The sequence below is a fragment of the Vitis vinifera genome, chromosome 18, assembly GCF_030704535.1.
Source record: "Vitis vinifera cultivar Pinot Noir 40024 chromosome 18, ASM3070453v1".
Classification (NCBI taxonomy): domain Eukaryota; kingdom Viridiplantae; phylum Streptophyta; class Magnoliopsida; order Vitales; family Vitaceae; genus Vitis; species Vitis vinifera.
This window is the reverse complement of record NC_081822.1, coordinates 7,498,436-7,523,395: the sequence shown is the minus strand read 5'-3', so window position 1 is coordinate 7,523,395 and position 24,960 is coordinate 7,498,436. Positions and strand designations below refer to the sequence as shown.

At 36.3% G+C, this 24,960-nt stretch overlaps 4 protein-coding genes and 1 long non-coding RNA gene across 7 annotated transcripts; 1 reads left to right on the top strand and 4 right to left on the bottom strand.

The window, feature by feature from the left end:
- The first annotated feature begins 802 nt into the window (after window positions 1–802).
- On the top strand, window positions 803–3,046 carry LOC100253922 (LIM domain-containing protein WLIM1). Its single transcript, XM_002285319.5, has 5 exons — window positions 803–1,370; window positions 1,999–2,095; window positions 2,180–2,223; window positions 2,298–2,387; window positions 2,495–3,046. The coding sequence occupies exons 1-5, from the start codon at window positions 1,236–1,238 to the stop codon at window positions 2,720–2,722; spliced, it is 594 nt and encodes a 197-aa protein (XP_002285355.1). The 5' UTR covers window positions 803–1,235; the 3' UTR covers window positions 2,723–3,046.
- A 1,059-nt stretch (window positions 3,047–4,105) lies between these two features.
- Window positions 4,106–6,908, bottom strand: LOC100245525 (F-box protein At3g12350). Of its 2 annotated transcripts, none has more exons than XM_002283300.5 (2): window positions 5,626–6,908; window positions 4,106–4,690 (listed from the first exon to the last, which is right to left on the bottom strand). In XM_002283300.5, the coding sequence occupies exons 1-2, from the start codon at window positions 6,553–6,555 to the stop codon at window positions 4,211–4,213; spliced, it is 1,410 nt and encodes a 469-aa protein (XP_002283336.1). In that variant the 5' UTR covers window positions 6,556–6,908; the 3' UTR covers window positions 4,106–4,210. The 2 variants fall into 2 exon arrangements, with proteins under 2 accessions (XP_002283336.1, XP_010664505.1); XM_010666203.3 differs by having other exon boundaries at window positions 4,106–4,770; window positions 5,626–6,854.
- Window positions 6,909–8,738: 1,830 nt separating this feature from the next.
- Window positions 8,739–11,167, bottom strand: LOC100267832 (exocyst complex component EXO70I). Its single transcript, XM_002283307.4, has 2 exons — window positions 10,378–11,167; window positions 8,739–10,049 (listed from the first exon to the last, which is right to left on the bottom strand). The coding sequence occupies exons 1-2, from the start codon at window positions 11,152–11,154 to the stop codon at window positions 8,739–8,741; spliced, it is 2,088 nt and encodes a 695-aa protein (XP_002283343.1). The 5' UTR covers window positions 11,155–11,167.
- Window positions 11,168–14,176: 3,009 nt separating this feature from the next.
- On the bottom strand, window positions 14,177–17,206 carry LOC100262679 (uncharacterized). Of its 2 annotated transcripts, none has more exons than XM_019216193.2 (2): window positions 16,964–17,206; window positions 14,177–16,871 (listed from the first exon to the last, which is right to left on the bottom strand). In XM_019216193.2, the coding sequence occupies exon 2, from the start codon at window positions 15,490–15,492 to the stop codon at window positions 14,407–14,409; it is 1,086 nt and encodes a 361-aa protein (XP_019071738.1). In that variant the 5' UTR covers window positions 15,493–16,871; window positions 16,964–17,206; the 3' UTR covers window positions 14,177–14,406. The 2 variants fall into 2 exon arrangements, with proteins under 2 accessions (XP_019071738.1, XP_002283353.1); XM_002283317.4 differs by having other exon boundaries at window positions 14,177–16,307; window positions 16,964–17,198.
- Window positions 17,207–21,188: 3,982 nt separating this feature from the next.
- LOC100252417 (uncharacterized) lies at window positions 21,189–22,544 on the bottom strand. Its single transcript, XR_788249.3, has 3 exons — window positions 22,410–22,544; window positions 22,176–22,290; window positions 21,189–21,526 (listed from the first exon to the last, which is right to left on the bottom strand). It is a non-coding gene; the product is annotated as an uncharacterized LOC100252417 (long non-coding RNA).
- Between the last annotated feature and the right edge of the window lie 2,416 nt (window positions 22,545–24,960).

The following is a 24,960-nucleotide window of genomic DNA, read 5'->3' as shown; positions in this document are numbered from 1 at the left end:
TGCTGGCATTTGAAAGCCATGGGGTCTCGCCCTTTGAAAAGGAAAAGTCCATCTTCTTTTCAGAAATCCAGATTGTTTCCTACTCACTGTTCTATTATTTCTTTAGCATTTACTTTTTCTTGATTTTTTTTTATAACGTTTCTATGATTCTACCCATCCCCACTCTAAAAGTTTATTTGGGAAATTATTTGTCAGATCCCATGGCCATTAAAAGTGGTCGATTGGACAGTTCACACAAAGACCATAAAAAAACCATCCAAAACAATTTTGGCAGCACTACCTTTTAATTTTAGGGGATAAAAAAACCCTTTTTAGAAATGTTACACAAAATTATATTTAATAAAAAGCTTACTAATGAAAAAGAAATGTGGGATTTATCATCATCATGTGACATTCAGTGTACCCTAAATTTGGCCATATAGTAACCTAAATTTAGTGAGTGAAGGTGGAAGCTGTGATAAATGTGAGAATTGTGATGGGAGGCATGTGGGTGGGGGAGTAGGAGAAAGTAATTGATGAACATCACCTTCACAGCAGAGGTGATTAGACCCATGTGGGGGGAGATATTTTGTATTGGGAAGTCATGAATTGATCTTTAAGAGTGTGCTATTTATGGTCCCCATATCTCTATTCTCTGTCACTAAAGATTAAGCACAGTGCCCACAGGGCCACAACTAATAATATGACAGGGTAGATGTTTATGGACATTGGATCTTAAGTAGTGGACAAAGCAGGCCAGCTATTCAAAATTCTAAGCAAGCACTCTTTAATTTAACAAAGTCGCTAATTAGGATCTTAATCACGTGTGGAGGTGGGTTTGCATGATATGATTAAGCCTTCACATTCAAGCAATTAATATCTGAAAATTTCTTCTCTTTTTTCTTTTTTGAAGGGATCAACAAAAAGTTGTGTTTAAATTAATGGGAAATTTTAGATTTCTATTATTTTAAATCGTCTTAAACGGTTAAGAAGCGAGGGAGAAAGATTAATTAATGGAGACAATGGTAGTTAGGTGCTTCAAAGTGGGACAAAATGATTGTGAAATGCCACTGCTTTAATTATCTCCGACTCTGCTTTTGGTCTCCGCAATCCCCCGCAACCCACATTTCTCTATCTCCATTTCTCCCCTTATCTCATCTTCCTCTTGTTTTCTCCTTGCCATTTGTTGTGAAGTTAGGGATAGAGAGAGAGAGCAAAGAGAGCAAGAGCTTCATTGAGAGAGAGAATTGGAAGGCATGGCGTTCGCAGGAACAACCCAGAAATGCATGGCCTGCGATAAGACTGTGTATCTGGTGGATAAGTTAACTGCAGACAACCGAGTCTACCACAAGGCCTGCTTCAGATGCCATCACTGCAAAGGGACCCTCAAGGTACACCCCATCATGCTATATTGCTATGTTCATTTGTTTCATTCTCCCTCTGGGATTTCCTCGTTTTACTACATGTTCTTTATCACGGGGTATTGGAATTTCGGCAGGATGAGAGCTTAGACTGTATGCTAGGCTGCTAGCAACCTTTTTCTTTTCTGATGTCTTTCCTATCTGGGTTTTTCCCTGCCAATTGTTTTCTTCCATTTTTGGGAGCTATTTGTTGCTTTCTTTCATATAGAAATCATAACCGTTCCGATCTATGGCGTTCTAGGCTTGTAATTTATTGCTTAACTTCATCAACTCAGAAGTCCGAAACTCTTGTATTGTTCCGATTACCTGATGAACACAACTCTTCAGATCCACAGATCATATCGCAAGTACTGGTGGAAAATTTTCAGCTGGAAAAGTCCCAGCTCATGAATCCAGCAGCAGTAGACCCATTAGTTAGGAATGATCATCTTTGTTTTTTAGTTCATTCTCTTGGCTTGAAGCAACATCTTTTTACCCCCCCTGGATTCAACATCTTTTTGGCTTTATGCGATATATCTTGAATGAAAAACTATGGAAAGAATCAACACAGCTTGTACTCTTCACATGTAAGTATACTGACAGATCCGTCTATTTGCAGCTTGGAAACTACAATTCCTTTGAGGGAGTACTTTATTGCAGGCCACACTTTGATCAACTCTTCAAGAGGACTGGCAGTCTAGACAAAAGCTTTGAAGGTAACAACTAAATGAGAGCTAATTCGCTCTGATGCAAAATTTCTTCTCTCTGCTCATGATTTTTCCTTTTCAATTTTTTTTCAGGGACACCAAAAATTGTGAAACCAGAGAAACCAATTGATAGTGAGGTAATTCCCTTGAAATTAGGACACTTGCTTGTACGTTATATGCCATACATCTTACTATAACCTGCTTTGAGCAGAAACCCATAGCAAATAAAGTGTCTAGCATGTTTGCGGGAACCAGAGATAAATGCGTGGGCTGTAAGAATACTGTCTATCCGACTGAGAAGGTATGCGCCATCAACATCTTTGCTATATAGTTGATGTAAATACACACAATTGTTAAGTAAATCACAGGCTCTTTCAGAAGAGTAACAAAGTGGTATATTTTTTTAAGGTCACCGTGAATGGAACTGCATATCACAAGAGCTGTTTCAAATGCACCCATGGCGGGTGTACGATCAGCCCATCCAACTACATCGCACATGAGGGGCGGCTCTACTGCAAACACCACCACACCCAACTGATCAAGGAAAAGGGAAACTTGAGCCAGCTTGAGGGTGACCATGAGAAGGACACAGCTAATGAGAAAGTGAATGGCAGAGAAGTTGCTGCTGAATCATAATGTGATGAACAGATGAAGGGAATTTTTCTTTTTCTCCTCCTTGCCTCCATGTTGCTGCAGTCCCTTACTGTTGTTCACTCTTTCCCTGCAGTCCAGAGAATGGTTTTAATCTTACAAAACATGGAATTCTTAATGTTTCCAGTTGAAGTGTGTGGGACTTGTTTGTTATTTTGGGTTCTGTTGTGACGTGAGATTGTGGATGCTCAATGAGATGCCGAGACCTATTTGATTTTCAGTGTAATATGGTGATGTTAACTGTAATTTGAGAATTCTTATTGCACTTGTGTTGGTTTTGAATAAAGGTTGAGGATCCCCATTGTTGTCTCCTAACAACTACAGGTCAGAGAGACGTACATTTGCCCTTTTTTTGTCCAGATCTTTTCCACATTCTGGGGTTTATAAACCCAAAGAATGGAATGGATAAAATTAAATATCTAGCAGGAACCGGCTAATCCTAGGCATCCATATACCTTTCGAACACCAACCAGAGTTGGCCAGCCCCTGGATTCACATGGTGAAGCTTTCTTCTCTTTTAACTTACACCAGATCCGAGATCATCCTAGTTCAAGAATTGGATTTGCAAGCACTTCATTACCCGGTTCACAGTACACCCCCATTACTAATTTGTTGAAGACAGCGAGCTGAATATTGAGGGAAAACCTCCCATACTGATGAAACTCAGCTTCCCATTCCCCCATTTACTTGCTTTCCGGATGAAACTTTAAACAATGGAGGAGTAATCATCTCTTCTAAGAACTTCAGCATAACCACTAAAACTTAAATTTCATGCAAGTATTTGTAGATTGTTTGATACCCGAGTACTGGAATGAATTTTTAATTAATCAATTCATAAGATTATGAACAACACTTTATAAAAATATGGTCGTTTCTCTCTTCATAGCTTAAATGTTTACTATCAACAAACCATTCTTTTACCAACATAACATAGCTTAAATGTTGGTCAAGCAATATTTTTTAATAACCATTGTGGGCCACAACAACATGCTCTGATCCATATTTCAAGTTGAAACAGCCAGGTTCTGCAGCAAGGGGGAAAGGGGAGGAGGGAATCTACCAGCCTCATTTAAACGTGAATGTAAGTAATTGCTTGTGCAGACAACCCCAGGCCTCCACTTGCAACAATTGTGAATGTGGGTTGCACATTATGGAGGCATATGCTTGTTACTGAGAAAATAGCAAAATTTCCAATAAATTCTATAAAAGAAGAGGAAAGAACTGAATGGATGTTGAATGTTGAAACACATCATCAACCAATGGAACTTTGGCTTTCAACGAGAGGAACATTATGTAACCTAAACAGCTACATAAAAATTGAACTTGAAATTCCATAAAATGAACTCAACACTAAATAGAAAATCAATATGACGGGATGCTATCAAAAGAATTGATATCATTATTGTTACAAAGTGCCAAAGTACACAAATGGCATCCAGCTACATGACTGTTTTGTATACAGATGGCCTTAAACTAGCACAAATCACTACAAAGTTCCATTGCCTCAAGAAGACAGCCATGTTGTGCAATATGTTTCAGGTCTACAATGAAATGGTTCCTGAGAAACCCAAACCCAAATGTCCCACTCTCATACAGCCAAATCCTTCCTTCCACATCCCGTGGATTTGCAGAAGTTCCAGCCAAGTCTGGAATTACCAGATCATAACTTGAATTTATGCAAAGTATGTGTGAAACCACTTCATTTTCTGTCAAGGGATGATGCTCATGAATGTGATCTGCTGTTGCAAGTGGCCGAAGATGTATGCGACTATCATATAAATATTCTTCTTCAGGAGAAAATGGAGCCTCTAAAAATGTAGTTTTTGAAGTCCAAAATACAGGGGAGTAACCAGACAAAGGTTTAGATGAGTCCCCAATTGTTCGACAGGCAATGCCTCCAATGTCATCATATGCCACAAGAAAAAAGTACAAGTTCTTATCATCAGATATACCCTGCAGTGGGAAGTAGGAGGGCGTGTCATATGAGCTGTAATGAGGAGTCCACATGCATCCATCATCTTCCAACAACCATACTAAGATATAAGGATGAACAAAGGGAATACATTCAGTATGTTAACATGAGATACATTCAATACTTTAGCTGGTTGAATATGTTTGGGTTTCTAAAGTTAAAAACATGATCTTTTTATGTGATGCTATCTAACAGCACGATGCCCCCCATGCTTCATGCTTCTAAAGCATAGTCTTCATAAGGGAGCATGCAAACTCATCCTACAAACAAATTTCACATGGCAATTTCTCGATTGACTAACAAAGTACAACTTAGGAATTAATCAATCTTAGCCTAATGCAATAGGAAAAACATAGATCAGTCTATCAGAAGCTTCAACAGATGCACGGGACAAATCGACTAACAGAGACTGATAAGTCAATGGAAAACATAATGGTTTTTCCATTATTGTTAAAAAGTAAAAACCGAGATAAAAGCTAAAACCACCCTCTTGAGAGCAACTACATACATGGAGATTAGAGTACATACATAAACCGGTTCCCACTGGAGAAAGGGAAAATAACAAGGAACGGTTTGTGATTGAATTCTACTGTCAAAATCTTAATCAAGCCAGTTCTTAACATGAACCATAAGAGCAGTTGGACCAGCATAAATCATCAACTACTATGCTGAATCCTTTGTGGTTGGTTGATTATGATTTCTCTTTAGCCCTCTAAAGGCAATTGTTTTCCACGGAACTTGCTTGGACAAAACTACTGTCAGATAAACAAAATGCGTTTTCTATACCTCAAATTTCTCCACAATTTAGTAAAAATAAGTTGAATGAGTACTAATAGATACAAGATACAAGTACATTGCAAAAGGCAAACATACACTTTCAACCAACCAAAGGAGATAAAGGGAAGAGTAACGACACCTTCCATAGTCCCTGTAAAGGCCTTGATGGTGTGGGGGAACAGTTAACAATTTTAACAAAATGCTCAGGCATCCACTTCCTCCTACCCTGCCTTGCCTTCTCTCTCTTCCTCTGCCTCCTCGACGCCCTCTCCCCACCCGGGCTCGTTCTGTTCGCAAAGTATTGATAAATTTCCGACATGAATCTGTCCGGCAAACTCCCTGGCGACCCGCTCTCCGCGCCAATCATGTCCTCCACAACCCCAATATCCTCTGCTCTCACGTTACCGGAACTCGAACTCCTCCGAAACCCAGTATTTTTTGGTTCTTGAGAATTCAAAGAAGTAAAGCTCAAGTTTTCCTCTACAACAACATGGTTTTTCCCCATGAAACTGACATGAACTGGAATCAAATCGTTCTCTAGAAACCCTGCTTGCACCGCGTTCACGAAATCTTCCGACGATTCGATTTTCCCATCGGGGTCGAGAAAATTCATAGTCTCGCCCTCTGGGGTGATACTCATACATAAGAATGGAGCCTTTATCACGTGATAAGTACCAAGTCTAGAAGGAGAAACCCTAGACCCAATAATAAACGATGGACACCATTCAAAGAAAATCAAGGGTGGAGATGCGACGCCGAGGGTTACCTGACCGCTTCGACGCCAGAAACCAATCAGATTTTCCCACTCGATCAGGGTCCTGTAGAGGAGTCTGTAGGTGATTTTACCGGATCCCCATTTCTTGATCTGGGTCTTGGACCCCCATCTCCTGTCGCAAAGAGTGAACCAGAGCTTGCTGTCGCAGGTACAGAGTGAAAGGAAGCGTTTTGATGTGCAAGCGAAGGTGGCGATCTCGGAGGGAGTCAAGAAGGAGAGGATACAGAGCTGGACATCTTCAGGGAAATCCGAAAATGAAACTGAAGTCACAGCGTCGGTTGTGAGGTTCGACATGATCTTCTTGGACTTTCTCAAAAATTGGAGCACAAGGAAAATACGACCTGGGAATTGAGAAACAAGGATGGAAAAGAGGGAGTGTTTGGTGTTTGGTGTTTGGTAGATTCCTTCAAGGGGAGAATGATCCTTTAAAATTCCGTAATGCTAACCATGAAGCAAACGAGGCTTCTGTCGAGTTTTGGAATTCTGGTTTTTACATGGTTGGGGTACATCTGTAATTTCATGATGCTTCAAGCCTTGTTTGGCTCTGTAATCTGTATGACCTTAACACAATCAATATGTATTTTCAAAAAGCTTAAATATACCCCTGCATTGAGTTTCAGACTAAGGAAGATCTTCTTGTATGGTGGCCCTTTCAATTATTTACCGATCCAATCATCACCGTGCAGGTACGAATGGAACTCTCGAATAATTTACCAATTCAATTATCACCATATATTATATAAAATTGTAATTAAGGAAGTTACACTTTTACCCCAACGGACCTTGAGAGGAAAAATCGAGACGGCTGGGAATCGTATGGGTCCCCATGGACCCAAGGTCCAGAACCCAGGAAACAATTGGGCAATACAATCGTGGGTCTGGGGGTTGAGCACCTAGCCCACACCAGCCCCTATTTCAAAATCGTCACTGTCCAATTCAATGTTTCAATTACGACATGCAAGTTCCTATCTTTCCAAAAAGAAAAAATAAAAAAAGGTCAGTTCAATCAGGCGAATCTTAGGGCCTCTTTGGTTGATGTTTTTAAAAACTGTTTTCTATTTTCGGAATAAAAAAAACATTGAAAATAGTTTGACGGAGGAGTATTAAGTTGTTTTCTATGTTCGTGTTTTCAAATACCCTGATTTTAGACAACATTTTAAAAATGTTTTTGTTATTTTTTACACTATTTAAAGAACAAGAGAAAAATGGAATGTTCTCCCTGTTTTCGCCCTAATCTCTTCTTTTTCGTGGCTGGTTTTCTGGTGTGGAGCAATTGTTATCCATTGGAGCTTGTATGAACTTTTCCCCATTTTTTTTGCATTTTGCTCTCTCTCCTATCCGGACACTTCTTTTATTTTTCCTTTTATGAGTATGAAAGAGGGAAGATCATCCCAGTTAGGATCCGAGAGAACACAACAACTCCTCATTATTTCTTTTTCCACACAACCAATAACAGAAACCTCAAAATTCTCCATCCCTCAATTTTTTCAACAACCAAACAAAACCATACCTAAAAAAAATATTGAAGAAAAAACCAACTGGAACAAAAAAAAAAAGGAAAAAGAATAAATAAAAAAAAAACAGAGTAAATCAAACAACCAATTTTTTTTGTGTGAAAATTCAAAAATTCTGGAAACTTCACCCATTGATTCCATATATTTTTGTGTTTTTCTCTTTGGAGTTGAATTTCTTTAAATTTTAAAGATAAAGAGATCGTAGTTATGAGACTGTGGGAGTACGTGGAGTGTTGGGAGAGAAAGCAGAGAGAGAAGTATTCCCTTTTCATACATTTTTTATGTACTTATTTATTAAAAAACAACTTTCAAATAAAAGTTTTTTATTTTATTTATTCTAAAAAATTCTTTATACTATGAGGGAAAATAAAAAAATTAGGAAAATGAGAAAATAAAAAAATGGGTCTAACAAAAATTCAACCAAAAACTCAACACTATCGAACAATTTTTTTATTATTTTTTGGTCATTTCCGTTTCAATATTTTTCGGATATTTCAAGATATATCCCCGTATGATTTTTAGGATGCATTTCTAAGCCGAAACCTCCATAAATTCTAGGATTTCCTAGAAACCAAACAAAATATAAACAATAACACAAAAAATAAAAAAGAACATAAAAATTAAAACAAAAATTGAAACCCTAACCTAAAATCTTTACAACAACCACAATTTGAATTTTGATCTCAATGAGTAATGTTTTGATCTTAGAAGAGAGAAATAGTTCAACCGTTATAAATAAAAGTTTGGATGTTGGAAGAGAAACGGAGACAAAATGAAAAGAGAAATAGACATGTTTTTTTTTTGTTTTTGAGAACAAAAACTGTTTTCCACAATTTAGTTCTCAAACATAATTTTTTTTTTTTTTTTTTGAAAATACAAAAAGCCTGTTCATAAAAGCTATTCTCAAAAACTTTTTTAAGAACAGTTTTCAAAAACAGCAACCAAACATGCCCTTAATTGCCCTCACTGATCACTGGCGTTTGATCTGGACCGTGAAAAATCTTTGATCTCACCGGCCGAGTTGTCTCCAGCCATCCGATCCTTGGAAAGTCTAGGGACTCGATGGCCATCGTTGAAAAGTTGACCCAGCATGGCCTGGATTGAGTCGGGAGGAAGGTAGGATTTTGGCTGCAAAAAATAGGAGTAAGAGGTTAAGAATTCGGTATAAGCCGTAACTACCAGCTTAACGGACGCCTCCCTCAGCTGTATTCTCAAATCTGCATCAGGAATGGTATAAGAGGTTCTATGTCTTTTGGAGATTTCATCAAGACCCTCTAGAAATGCTTCCATCTTCCCTCTTATCACAGCTCCCATGGATTCTTTGTTTGTCTGTCTGTTCGATTCTTCTTTCTCCAGCAAATTCACTAGAGTTCCCCAAGCCTGTTTCTGGTACATGTATGCCGATTCTTCCGCAATGATCTTGTACTTCTTCTTCATCCACTGCTCTCCTAAAAGCTTCCCCAGCTCTGAACTTCTGCTTCTCATGTAAATGTACCAGTACGTGTTCATGGCGAAGACATGGGAAAGAATTTTGTCTCGGCATCGGGATTTTTTCGACTCCACGTTCCTCTGAATAGCTTCCATTACGCTGGAAATGGCGTCTTTGAGTAAGTTCTCATCTGTTTCAGGTTGAGATAAAACGCCGGCTTTCCATATTTGCTCCGTTCGAAGAACCTTTGCCATGGGAGCACTGTAATTCTCGGTGGTCAGGTACTTAAGGTAATTAATGGCGTATCGGACGAGTTTTGGAACTGAGCCGTCTTGAAGTGGCGGAAACCCGTCTTGATTGCCTTCAATTTGAAGGCCGAACTCCCAAAATACTTTGCTGGAAGAGTGGACGAGAAGCTTCGTAAGTTCTCGGAATCGCAAACAGATGTCAGCTCCAGCTTCACCTTCGAAAATCTCTGAGAATTGGGTTTTAAGCTTTTCCAATGAATCGAACATGTCTAAGAGCTTGAACAGCTTCTGGGGTTCCTTGTTGCTCCTCGCTACACCCTCTCCGAACCGGAAAAAGACTGCCATGATCTTGTCTGCAATCTTTACGAAGCATTCTGTCCAGATTAATCCCTCCATGATTCCTGACAAAACTTGCTTGCAGAGTTTCTTTTCTGACACCAGGACTGTTTTAACTGCAAGCTCGAAGTGTTGGATCCAAAGGGCTGTTGCTGTCTCCAAGCTCTCCCATTCCATGTTGTCAATTTCCTCGGGAGTATAAGTTCTTAGATAATCAGGGTTCAGTCTCATCAGGGCTTTTGCTGCCCTTCTATACCTCACCTGTGGAATCACAAGAAAAATTGCAACTTCAGATCCAAATTTTTCTAAGTAGCCAGCACAGAAAATGCAAGTCATCTACAAAAATATATAGACATTTTTTCCAGTTTTAATCAGCAGCTAATTCTGAGGGAAAAATGTTAAACCTTTTTAATATCAATCTATGGTGCTAAATGACAAGAAGAAACCATCCTCATCCCACCCCAACAAAAAAAAAAAAAAAATGCTGAAAATGGAAAATTCTCTGGTGCTTCTTCTAGGTTATAGTTCTAATCAATATGGAAAACCCCTGGAAATTTAACAGCTGATTTTGATGAAACTTTTCACTCACCTTCACAAAGATATCGATGCATATATCCAAACAATCGTTAGCAGCTAGAGTTTCTGAAATCCGTCTAAGAACCTCAACCTCCAGCTCAGTACCCAGATCAGAAGCCATCATCTCAGCCGGAGCATCTCCTTGCAACTCAGCTATGTTTCGATGCCTTAGCTGCTGCAGTATACGCTCATACTCATCCTGCAAATTGAGCAAAGCTTCATCCAGCAACCCATCAAATCTCATCGCATCCACCTCTGTTTCATACAGCGCTTTAAGAGTGATTAGAGTCTCCCTCAGCCGATGCGTCCTATACTGATCAGTCGCCCTGGTCCTACTCAAAAACTCCACCACCTCTTGAAGCTTCTGAATCGCAGGCTCACACTCTAGACTAATAGAATTGATGGCCGCATTGAGTTTATCCACACAATCAACATACTTAACCAGTGCCTTGAGCCGCTTCTTGGGAGCGTCCTTAGACGATAATTCAGAGGTGAGCTGAAGCAGCTTGTGTTGGAGAGACTCCGCAAGTTTGAAACTTTCGAGAAGAGCGAGAGCCGGGGAAACCGCCCGGTTTATTCTGGTGTCGAGAGCTTTGGAAGCTATAGCCAAGGACTGCAAAGGACCTACTCTTCTTGAAGCCGTGGAAAGGGTTTCTTGCAATGTATCAAAATTTTTGTCCATCTTTTCTAGACTTGCTTCCATGCTGGCTGAGCTGTGAAGCAGTTTTTTCAGATCGGAACAGGCTGATTGGAGCTTGGCGAGCGTTGGATCCTCTTCTTTGGGCTCCATGGCTTCTGCTCGATCTTGAACAAGAGAGAGAGGAAGAGGGAAATGAATAGATTCACAGGGGGAGGTTGTGAGTTATACACATTCAACGACCATCACAATGCGGTAAATGGGGAATAAGACAAGAAGAAGCATGGCAGAGACTCAATCTCGATGCAATCTAAAGAACAATTGGCATATCCTGATTGAAGACGGCCAATGAAAAAGGACGATATGAAGCCACGAATATGCTTTGCTGCCATTTTTCAACTTATCTGCCCAACTCCCAAATTGCAAGGCCTGTTCCTTTAGTAAATTATTAATTAATTTATAAAATTGAGTGATATCCTTCTTTTGAAAAAATCAATGAATTAGAGAACACTAATGCACCGACTTGTTCAAAAAGAAAAGAAAAAAAAAAAGCAGTAATTCAACAAACTTATACTCTTTCTGCATGTTCGCCTCTAATACGACATCGTTTCTTGTCGTTTAAAGGGGAATGCCTCTCCGATTTTATCAGATGGTCATGCATTTACTGATTAAAAGACAAGTTTCAGCATCTCCGCCTGGGAAACATCAATTTTATCAACTATGATATTAACGGCGTCCTTTGGCCAAGTGGCAGCAATTTGACACGTGAACCACGCGTGAGCTTTTTATAGGCTTGTATATATTGTTATTTCATTCTGCTTCTTGTTCAGTTTCTCCTCTTCTACTCTCGTGATCCGAAAGAAAAAGTTCAAAATCATTAATATGTGATATGCTATTAAGGCCATGTTTGTTTTTGGAAAATTTTGATCATGTTTGTTTTTGGAAAATTTTGATAGAAAATATAAAGGAAAAGTAGAAAAAAAGAAAAAGAAAAAAGTGAAAAATAAATAAATTATACTCAATAAATTATGTGTATATGGTTATTTAAACTTTTTTTCACTTTTTTTTTATTACATAAAGATTAAAAATTTTAAAAACATGTAAATTTCATATGAATTTTAATTATATATATATATATATATATATATATATATATATATATATATTGTATTTTTTAGAATGAAATAGAAAATCATTTTTTTTAATACTTTTTTTCTTTTCTTTAGGCTATGTTTGGTTCCATAAAATTTAAAAGAAAATAGGAAAGAAAGAAAATAAAGAGAAAAAATAGAAAAAATGAAAGGAAAATAAAACATATGTTTAGATTTAATAAATTATTATTATATGTGTTTTCAAACTTATTTTATTTATTTTATTTATTATAATAAAATTAAATAATTTTAAAATATATGAATTTCAAATTAATTTTAATTATTTTTTATTTTCTTTTATATTTTCTATAATTAAACCAAACATGAAAAAACAATTTTGCTTAATATTTTTTTATCTTTTTCTAATATTTTTTGATAACCAAACATAGCATAATATTTATAAAAACCAAACATAGTCTTAATTTCTCAAGTTTATACCGCTATCCCTACAATCACATACACATACTGAAATATTGCATAATTTTTAATGAATGCACATGTTGAACAAGATTTGACATTTTAAAAATAGTTTACGAGAATAAGCTATAAGAACAATTTTTGAAAACAATTTTATTGTTTTACTAATTTACACATGATAGTAGACTATAAAGTAAAAGCTCAACGATCTTATGTGAAATGGGGAAATGGGGAGCTGAATTGCATATTAGTCTTTCATTCAAATTTTGACCAATTTTAATGCAAATAACCATAATTAATCAATTCAAAGCAAAATAAATAAAGAGAATGGTAGAAAAATGTGAATAATAATAATTTTATAATAGTTTGACAATAGCTAATATCCACTTCGTATTAATTTGATAGTTTCTTTCACTATTCTAAACCTTCTTCCAATACTAAGCCTTCAAGTCATGTAAACTTGGATTCTAGGCTGAGATATACACTTTACACTCGAACATATTCTTTCAATTTTTGTCTCCTTGTTTGAGATTGAAGAAAAAAATGCAAAGATAAACAGATACCAATCTCAGCCATCCCTCAGGCTCAACCATTAGCAGTTGCCTGAGACCACCAAGTAGCCTTGTCTAGTTGACCAATAGCTCCCTTTATTTCCCAATTTTATTATTTATCCAATTTTTAAAGGAGATAAGATAGTTAAAATTATAATTGAATGACTTTTAAAAAATAAAAAATAAAAATTAATTGATGCCTTATACCATTTCCATCCATCCCTAACTTAGTGCATCTCAACCTTATAGTTTAAGGTCTTAAAAATAATTTTTAGCTTGAGGGCGCATGATCTTGTACTATTCTTTGCTTCATTTGATTTTTTAATGGCTTATGAAGTTTAAAACCTTGTACGGATATGAGAAAGCAAAAGCAATTCTTTGTCGTCATCGCAAAACATAAGAAATTAAGAATGCCCTTTCTTCAATAATCAATCCTAAATCTCGTATCAGTCGTAAGAAAGCAGTCTTTTGTCGCGATCGAAACACATAACAGTGCCCTTTTTTCAATTTTCTGGGATCGCTTGTTGGGTTGGAAAGTCCAATATTCATTCGCATGATTTCAGAAAAAAATTTCTCGATGAAGATATCGCTTGATCATAATCTACTGTTGATTTCTTGTTCTATTGTTTATTTGGTTTATAGTAATTCACTTGAACCCTTGAGGTAGAAACTAAAAGGTATTCTTTTGGCTAGCGGAGTGAAAACTAATGGCATCTTCAACAAATAGGTAATGGGTCTGAAACGGTGCTTGAGCTACTACGTTCATACTTCATATACGTGTCATTCGTTTCGGGGAATGATAGCAACTGCAGATTGGCTTTTACTTCAACTGCAAGGACGGACCCACCGAAGACGATAGATGGTTAGTTTGCAAGGTTCCAAAATTCTTCTGTCCTTGGTGCTTTATGAGGATGTAAGCTTAATTGTTTGATGACTACTACCTATTCTGTATCGTAGTCATGGCCCTGCACATCCCACCTCCTGCAAATAGTTCTTTTGAAGACGATGGCCCATTTTCCACCAAACATGAGTTCACATGGGAGATTGTTGATCATCTGAACCAGAAAACAAAAACGTCCTTCATATATTATAGTTAATAGGGCATCAACAAAAGTAGACAAAACTATACCTTCAGTTCTTACATATTGTGGCATATAACAAGTAGTATTAAACTAAACTGAACGACTAGTTTACTCCCATATACAGTACTACTACACACTTGACAGTACTACTATTTGTTTGAAGTAATCTACTTGTATTTTACAATACAAAACTGTGATTGTACTTCAAACGTTGGGCTTAGAAGCCTCTGTGTTGGTGTGGAACCTCCATGTGAAGAGATAGTCCTTGGATTCGCAGGCCAATCTGGTTGCATCGCAGAAGGCATTGACAGAGCTCTTGTTTCCAGCGCTTCCCCACTCTATGCTCGCCCAGCATGAAAACCCATTGGAAGCAACAGGCACCTTGGAATCAGAAAGATGAAGCATCACCTCCCCACTGATCCTGTTGCCTACACTTGCTCCACAGGTCACCATCGAATTGAGCCATGGACATTCTGGCTGACCCACCATCTCCTTGTAGGCAGAATTGGCCATCCTGATTTTGTTGTTGGAATCGGATATGACTGCTGGCAGGGTCTCCGACTCCATCTCTTCCTCCACCTCCTCTGGTTTCTTCAGAATTTGCACCTCTGGAATAGGGCTCAGGTCATCGCGCATGCATCGGACGCTTATGCTGGAGCCGATTGGCCTAACCGGTTGAGGGGAAATAACATTGGTGGTGTTGGCGGGGGCTCGTTGAAGCTGTTGCAAAAGATCCTTCTCCTCAGGAATTCGAGCTGCAACCACGCTAGTGTTCAAATCAAAGATCACGTTTCCACCACAAGGGTTGAGGCAATTGAAATCATTGGGCACTACTGGAAGTTGGGGTGGAGGACATGGGAGGAGGGGAAGTGTCATTAAACCATCAGCGGTGGTTGAAATCGCTCTTTCAAAGCCTCCATTAAGCGGGGCGAAGCTTGGGGCCGGAACAGGAAGCTGAAGCGGGGAATGAGTAAAGCCGTGCATGGATAGGTTTTTAGCTGGGGATGTGACATGCGAGGGAGTGGAAAACCCCACGAGATGCGTCCTGGGCCTCTTGAGTGCGGCCGGTGAGAAACCCGGTCTGCCTCTTTTTCTGCTCCTGGTGGGCCTCGCCTGCAACTGGGGCCACAGGTTTCTCAGATAAGGAGACTCCCGCATCTTCTGAGACATTGACGGCCTCTCAAACATAGGATTCACGGGAGGCTCCGGCTTTGGAGCTATGGGCCTGTACCTAGACATGATCTCAGCCGTCTTGGCGGTGGAATTGTAGGGATTCAGAGTGCGAATCATATTGGACGCCCAAGAAAGCCCTGGGAAAATGGTGAAGTAACAATGAGGGAGAGAGGGAGAGATAAAAGGAATGGGGGTGGGCTCGTGACTGGGGGTATGAGAGTGGGTTAATTTGAAGGAGCGGATGGTGGGGTTTAAGGCGTGGAAGGCAGCCAATGAGATTTGGGCAACAGAAACAGGGGAGGCAGGAGGTGGCGACACTTGGAGGCGTACGGTGTGTACGTGTTAGTGAAGGTAAGCGATATGGACATGTGGGAGGTGAATGCAGAAAGTGGGTCCATCATCCCTTCCATGCATCTCAACACATATCACTGGAGAATCACTTCTACGGTTCGACCCACACCACAATTACAGCACTGTATCATATAAAAAGGGGCTGCCCCTGACAACTGAAGCCCCCTCTGCCCCTCCCCCTCACACCAATCACCCCAGCCGGCCTTCCAGTTCCATCTCTAATTTGCAACGCGTGTGGGCTCCGCCTCCATGCGTCCATCCACCTATCACCCTTCCATTTAGTCGTTTTTGTTTTTACCCCGTTTTACCAAACTGTCCCCACATCGGTTATATATGTTTGCATGCAGGTCTACGTGTCACCCCCCTAGCCTTCGCCCATCGATGAGATGGACGCTCATTGGCCGCGAGCTGGTGCTCACGCGTCGCATTCACTTACACGTGGCCTCCTCCTTGTGAAGCGTGCCACTCTCTCCTCTATGAAGCGGTCCTATTGCTGCTTGACACGTCACCTGCTTTGGCTTCGTTGGAAGCCCAGTATGCTGCTATCCTCCTCCTCGATCCTCTCACCCAAAACCCATACCCTAAGCAGTAAGCACTTCTATATTTTTATCTTTCTCACAAACCTTTTTCACTCTCAAGTAAAACAAATATCACTTTTTAAAAATGGAAAAATCTTAAACACAGCTAAAAAGGTTGTTAAACATGGATTTGATTTTGACCAACTTTGATTACTGTTACTGAATGTCTCCCATGGATTCAATTATTTTCGGATTAAAGAAATAAAATTTGATAACAACAATATCAAACCCTTCATCATTGCATGAACCATTTATCTAGCTAGATTTTGTTCTAGTTGGTTTTTCAACTAGCAACTTAGGGTTTTTCAACAACCAACTTAGGGTTTGTAACCCTAAGAAAAGAAATCCGAAGAGAATTAAAAAGTAAAGTAACTAAAATCTAAAGAGAAAAAATATTGAGTAGAAAACCCGCAAATTCAAGATTTCTCGCTGAGAAAACGAAAAGATACAAAACGCTTATAAGACATCATTGATTAAGATTTCTAGAAAGAGAAATATGTAACATTGAAGACAGAGATTTAGGGGGAAAATAGGATATCGAAAAAATCGAAGAGCTTGAATTAGTTCCTGTGGATTTTCAAGCTCCAGTAAACAAATATATACGAAATAAATAAATAAATAAATAGAAAAAAAAAAAAAAAAGGAAAATCGCCGCTTACAGTGAAAAAGGAATGACTTTGATCGTCATCGCGCTTGATAGCTTGAATGGTTGCTATGAACTTTCAGGGCTTCTGATGGAAGGGTGGAGATTTGAGGACTATTCAAGCTTCTGATGAAAGCGCGGATAAAAAGACGACGGGATTCACAGAGAGCGGGAATGACGGCTGAGTGATCTGCTGTTTTATAGTCTCGATGATCTCACTTTAATGCTTTATGGGATAAATTTGATTTTTATTTTTTAAAGTTTGAGGACAGAGAGAGCATCGGAGAAGTCTTTAATATTTTATCTTAAATAATTCTCTTCGAATGAAAAATGATTTCTCCAATGTTTTGGAATGGGAACTTGAACCAGAAAAGTTATGGAATCACGGTTTATTACCGGTCATGGTTGAATCGATAACATCATAAATATATAAATTATAAATTATTAAAATTTAAAATAATTATAAAAATAAAAATAATAATTTATATATTATTTTAAAATTAAAATTTTATTTATAAATCAGAAAATTAGTTTCAAATTAAAAATTAAAATTTTAATATCTTTTTAAATAAAAAACTTATTTTAAGATAAAAAATTTATTTAAAATGATAATATTTTTAATTTTATCATTAAATCATATCTCAAACCATTCATATAAAAGACATTAAATTGTATTACATATCATGTAAATCCATATAAAAGATATTTTTTATTTTGTCAATTTAAGCTCCCAATCTCCCTATGAAGACTAATAAATAAATTATTACCGAGTAAAAGTTTTAAAGAAAATGAATGATCTATTTCCTATACGGATTGGGATGATGTATTTTTCCTTACTCAAACACACTGCAGACAAGCTGAAATTGTATTCTGTGATCGATGAAGTTGGGCTTCTTCATTGACGCTTCCAAGAGATCGAATCGATCGCAATCGAGGATAAGGCGATGACCTGGATCGCAATCGAGGATGAGATGACGACCTGGAATAGGTGGTTTACAAACCGCTGCTGCTGCTAGGTTCCTTCAATCTCTTGTTTTTCTTAAATATATATTTCACTTTATTGTTAAATTTGCAGCGGGGGGATGGTTGCAGTAAGTTGGGGGTGGGGGGTGTCGGGGATTTGCGACGCTGGGAGGGGGCTTTGCAACGGGGGAAGAAGAGGGGATGGTTGCATGTGTTTTTAATATCTTTCAAAATGGGTCTTGATGCTGTAAAAAATTTTTAAAATAAATTAATTGAACCGTCCAGTTCTCCAGTCAAATCGTCAGTTCACTCGATCCGATTCCGATTCAACTTATTTTATCTCAATTGATTAGATTGGACCAGAACCGTGATTGGCCGCTCCAATTTTTAAAATCATGGATTTATCTGAAATAGGATAAATCATGAATAGAAAAATTAAGTATAAAAAAAAATTCAAGAAGGCTAATAACTTTGATCTCGTGTTATTATAATGGCCATTAGGATATTTAAAATTAAGCACTATTTTTTATTTAATTTTATTAATTTTTTCATATGCTTAGTTGGTTTGAGGTTATAATTACCATTCCAAAAATAGGAAAATTATTTTCATAAAAGAGGATTTTTTTTTTACCTTTTTAACTCAAATATGTATTCCTAATTACAAAATTTATTATTTTAAAAATAAATAAATAAATTTAGATTATTTTCTAAAATATTCATCAAATTAATAATTTTTCACCCTATCAAAAGTGATGACCGAGCAATTCGCTTTCAGGCTTCTTCATTGACGCTTCCAAGAGATCGAATCGATCGCAATCGAGGATAAGGCGACGACCTGGATCGCAATCGAGGATGAGATGACGACCTGGAATAGGCGGTTTACAAACAGCTGCTGCTGCTAGGTTCCTTCAATCTCTTGTTTTTCTTAAATATATATTTCACTTTGTTGTTAAATTTGCAGCGGGGGGATGGTTGCAGTAAGTTGGGGGGGGGGGGTGTCGGGGATTTGCGACGCTGGGAGGGGGCTTTGTTGCAACGGGGGAAGAAGAGGGGATGGTTGCATGTGTTTTTAATATCTTCCAAAACGGGTCTTGATGCTGTAAAAATTTTTTAAAATAAATTAATTGAACCGTCTAGTTCTCCAGTCAAATCGTCAGTTCACTCGATCCGATTCCGATTCAACTTATTTTATCTCAATTATTAGACTGGACCAGAACCGTGATTGGCAGCTCCAATTTTTAAAACCATGGATTTATCTGAAATAGGATAAATCATGAATAGAAAAATTAAGTATAAAAAAAAATTCAAGAAGGCTAATAACTTTGATCTCGTGTTATTATAATGGCCATTAGGATATTTAAAATTAAGCACTATTTTTTATTTAATTTTATTAATTTTTTCATATGCTTAGTTGGTTTGAGGTTATAATTACCATTCCAAAAATAGGAAAATTATTTTCATAAAAGAGGATTTTTTTTTTGACCTTTTTAACTCAAATATGTATTCCTAATTACAAAATTTATTATTTTAAAAATAAATAAATAAATTTAGATTATTTTCTAAAATATTCATCAAATTAATAATTTTTCACCCTATCAAAAGTGATGACCGAGCAATTCGCTTTCAGGCTTCTTCATTGACGCTTCCAAGAGATCGAATCGATCGCAATCGAGGATAAGGCGACGACCTGGATCGCAATCAAGGATGAGATGACGACCTGGAATAGGCGGTTTACAAACAGCTGCTGCTGCTAGGTTCCTTCAATCTCTTGTTTTTCTTAAATATATATTTCACTTTGTTGTTAAATTTGCAGCGGGGGGATGGTTGCAGTAAGTTGGGGGGGGGGGGGGGGGGGGGGGGTGTCGGGGATTTGCGACGCTGGGAGGGGGCTTTGCAACGAGGGAAGAAGAGGGGATGGTTGCATGTGTTTTTAATATCTTCCAAAACGGGTCTTGATGCTGTAAAAATTTTTTAAAATAAATTAATTGAACCGTCCAGTTCTCCAGTCAAATCGTCAGTTCACTCGATCCGATTCCGATTCAACTTATTTTATCTCAATTATTAGACTGGACCAGAACCGTGATTGGCAGCTCCAATTTTTAAAACCATGGATTTATCTGAAATAGGATAAATCATGAATAGAAAAATTAAGTATAAAAAAAAATTCAAGAAGGCTAATAACTTTGATCTCGTGTTATTATAATGGCCATTAGGTTATTTAAAATTAAGCACTATTTTTTATTTAATTTTATTAATTTTTTCATATGCTTAGTTGGTTTGAGGTTATAATTACCATTCCAAAAATAGGAAAATTATTTTCATAAAAGAGGATTTTTTTTTTACCTTTTTAACTCAAATATGTATTCCTAATTACAAAATTTATTATTTTAAAAATAAATAAATAAATTTAGATTATTTTCTAAAATATTCATCAAATTAATAATTTTTCACCCTATCAAAAGTGATGACCGAGCAATTCGCTTTCAGGCTTCTTCATTGACGCTTCCAAGAGATCGAATCGATCGCAATCGAGGATAAGGCGACGACCTGGATCGCAATCGAGGATGAGATAACGACCTGGAATAGGCGGTTTACAAACAGCTGCTGCTGCTAGGTTCCTTCAATCTCTTGTTTTTCTTAAATATATATTTCACTTTGTTGTTAAATTTGCAGCGGGGGGATGGTTGCAGTAAGTTGGGGGGGGGGGGGGGGGGGGGGGGGGGGCGTCGGGGATTTGCGACGCTGGGAGGGGGCTTTGCAACGGGGGAAGAAGAGGGGATGGTTGCATGTGTTTTTAATATCTTCCAAAACGGGTCTTGATGCTGTAAAAATTTTTTAAAATAAATTAATTGAACCGTCCAGTTCTCCAGTCAAATCGTCAGTTCACTCGATCCGATTCCGATTCAACTTATTTTATCTCAATTATTAGACTGGACCAGAACCGTGATTGGCAGCTCCAATTTTTAAAACCATGGATTTATCTGAAATAGGATAAATCATGAATAGAAAAATTAAGTATAAAAAAAAATTCAAGAAGGCTAATAACTTTGATCTCGTGTTATTATAATGGTCATTAGGATATTTAAAATTAAGCACTATTTTTTATTTAATTTTATTAATTTTTTCATATGCTTAGTTGGTTTGAGGTTATAATTACCATTCCAAAAATAGGAAAATTATTTTCATAAAAGAGGATTTTTTTTTACCTTTTTAACTCAAATATGTATTCCTAATTACAAAATTTATTATTTTAAAAATAAATAAATAAATTTAGATTATTTTCTAAAATATTCATCAAATTAATAATTTTTCACCCTATCAAAAGTGATGACCGAGCAATTCGCTTTCAACAATCGATTACAGCAGTCCTCAAACTAGTACCATTTCCACAACACTTTGTGCTCAAAAAGTAAAAGCAATTCATTTTTCACAACATGATTTCAATAAATGAAAGCAAAGTCATCAACTTCTTATTCATTAGGCAAACCAAACTGTTGGCATCATATTCCATGGGCAGGCGTTGATTCCATGTATCTTCTTGGCTTCTCCACCACCCCCAAGCAAATTGTATCAAAAACAAATTTCAAGAGTACAGCAGCAGCAAATGCCAGCCAAACTGCACCAACAACACATCTCAGTCAAATATCATTGACTGTTAAAAAAGAAATCAACTCCTTAGACATAAAACAAACCATGGTGAATTTGTTATCACCCTGTTCGATTGATAACTGTGTTTTCGAAACATTTTTTAATTATTTTTTGGAATTTAAAAAAAAAATAATTATATAAATATAAGATATAATTAAAAATAAAACACATATTTTAAGAACATAAAAACATGTTAGGAATTTACGAAGCATCATAAAATAAATTACAAAAGTTGTTGATAAAAATTATTTTTTAACAAATGGGAAATCTTTTTTCTCTCATTTGGTTTCATTATAAAAAATATAAAAAAAATCAAATATAATTAAAAAAATTATATTTATATATATATATATAAATGATTTAATTTTTATATAATTAAAAATAAATAAATAAAATAAGTTTTAAAAATACATATAAATAATTTATTAACTTTAAAGTTATCTTTTATTTTTATCTTTATTCTTTCTTTCCCTCTATTTTATGTCTTTTTTTTTTCTTTTCTTGCCATTTCCCTCAAAAAAATTTAAACCAAACATGACCTAAATTTTCTTGAAAAATGACGGAGTCTGTTTGATTTGAAAAGGAAAAAAAATAGCGATAAGAGTATAAAGGCTGACCATCCTGCCAAGCAACCGCAGCACCCTGCCGGTATTGATTCCGCCGGCGGCTGATTAACATACACGGTTTGAGGTGGAGCCGGTGGACCTACTACAGGGTAGGCTGTTGGATACCCTGTGATTTTTTAATGCATTCAACACCAAAACACAATATATATCAGACCTACACACCACATTTCCAGCTTTAATCACCAAAATCCAACGCACTCTTCACTTGTCCATGAAAAAGCTTACCCGACGGAGGAGGAGCGCCGACGACCGGAGGCTTGTCTTGGTAGTAATTCATCATGTATTTCACTTCACAATGACAAAGACAAAGACGGAGACGAGGAGCCACGAAACTCTCTTATACACCGGCAAAAAGGGCGTCACGCGTTATTGCAGTATAAGGAATTGAATTACTGGATGGAATGGGAATTTTTGGCATGGAAATATTCTTCTAAATACAGACTATTAAGGGGGTTATAAATGATAAATGCTTATAAAAGGAAAGGTATGGAGGGCAGATGGGTGACAAGAATCAATGATAAATATTCTTCTTTTTATGGAATTAAATAAACGCGTATACCACTGAAAATAATTGACAGAATGACGATTCAAAATAAATAATAGAAAAATAAATAAAATATTATTTGATATATTTTACATGCTCTTAGAACCAATTATTGTAATATATGAAATTTTATTATTTGATGGCATGAAAAAAATTTGTAATTGAAATATTCTCCTAAATACATAATAATGAGGAAGGTACAAATTATAAATGCTTGTAAAAGGAAAAGCGTGGAGGGCACATGGGGGTTGATGGTTGCTTAATTTCATAAATTTTGAATTATTCATAACAACATTTTTAATAGTTTTCTTTTTATAGAATTAAATGAACAAAGGGGTGTTTTTAGTAGTATTCTATAAACAGAATGTATTTTTAGGGAATACATTTTCAAGAAAATTGAAAGAAATCAAAGGGTGTTTTGAATGGTTGCAATTGCTTCTTACCATTTAAAATTTACGGATTTTCAACATATTAAATTGATTTTTATGATACAAAAAATAAATAAATAAAGAAAAATGGTCCCGAATACAAATTTTTGAAGAGAGAAATGTGTGGATTTACTTAAAAGAATGAATGACAAATTTGACAAATATCGTGCCTGGTTATATGGATTTTCAAATTTATAATAAAGTTATCATAAACATTAGACTTGATGTTAATTTAAGTTATCACTTGGTACAAGTTCATAAAGTTTAAAATAATGATTGTATATGAACAAAGTTCTAATTCTTTATAGAGTAAGAATGCCTTTTTTATCTTACAATCATAAGTTTTTCTAATAATTTAATGATGGTCTTATTTTTATTTATCTTTCGTTTTAAGATAAATGCGTGAATTTTATAATTATTTGGATAATTTATTTAACTTGTTATTTGAAATCAAATAATGAAGGAGCTTCAATTTTCAATCTTAATTGTTGTTACTATAATAAAAAAAATTTAAAGATCCTTCACAAATTCAAACGATTCTATGTTGGAAATATAAAGAGAGGCAACAAGGTCAATATAAATAAGAGGTTTTCGAAATAAAAATTAAATGACTTATGGAATTTGGTTAGTGTGTGATTAGAACATTATCCTTAAAATAGTTGTCTTCTTCTAAAAATGTAAGTTGATGTAATAGGACAACAATGAGAAATGGACATTCTACTTCCAAGATTCAATAATTAGTATTGCTTGTAGAAGTGCACTCCTCGACATAGTAGAAATGAAACTCTGGATATTTGTTCCTTCGGGGCCTTGAGAAGGTGGTAGAAGGAAGTAGCAAGGTCACTCTAGGGTTGAATGTGAAGCGTGCATACAAGGCTTTGTGGAAGGAAAAAATAAGAAAGAGTAGAAGTTTACACAAGGATGAAGAATGCCCTACACTATAACTCTAATTATGGGCTCTTAGAACCCGCTCAAATAAGTCCATTAGGGTATTTAACCAATCCAAATGAGTTGCTTGTTTTCAATCGATGGGTAATTGAGTTTGTAAAGGAAAAGCTAACCAACCAATAAATTTACACATGCACTCCCCAGCAATCATCTGCTTAAAGAAATAAAACAAGATGACTTAAGGAACAATACATTAGAAACCTTTGGGTTATGGACTAGCCTTAGAATAAATAGGTTGTGAAGTATAGAAATTTGGTGAAAACTATCTATGAACATTAATTTCTTTAAGTGAGACATGAAACTTATTATTCACGTTGACTTCTTAGCTTAGAGTTATACATTGCAAGTTGGTATAAATAGGTCATACACACTACATGAATGTTTATAAGAACTTTATATAAACAACCTAAACTCTTATAAAAAGTGACATCACTTCCCTTTTTTTATAGGTGAATTCATAAAAAAAATATCCTGTAAGAGATGATATTTCCTAAGATTATGTGCTTATTATTGGTTGTTATATAATATACTTCATCTAAATCGTAAACGGACTCTTAGATATAAGTAATTTATCATAAACGGACTCTTAGATATAAGTAATTTATAAAAAGATAGACACGAATAATAATAGTTAAGTTTATAAACACATCCCTTTATAGAAAGTAATACAAACTATCACAGCGCATATAAATGAACGATATCATTACAAGATTTCTCAAGTTATTTAATTAATTTTTGTTTGATTAAGAAAAAAAATTAAAATTTAAATATCCTTGTCAAGGCAAGACATAAGATAGAAAGAGACTAGTAAAGAAATAAAAAAAAAAAAAAATTAATTACTAAATTCAACAAATAA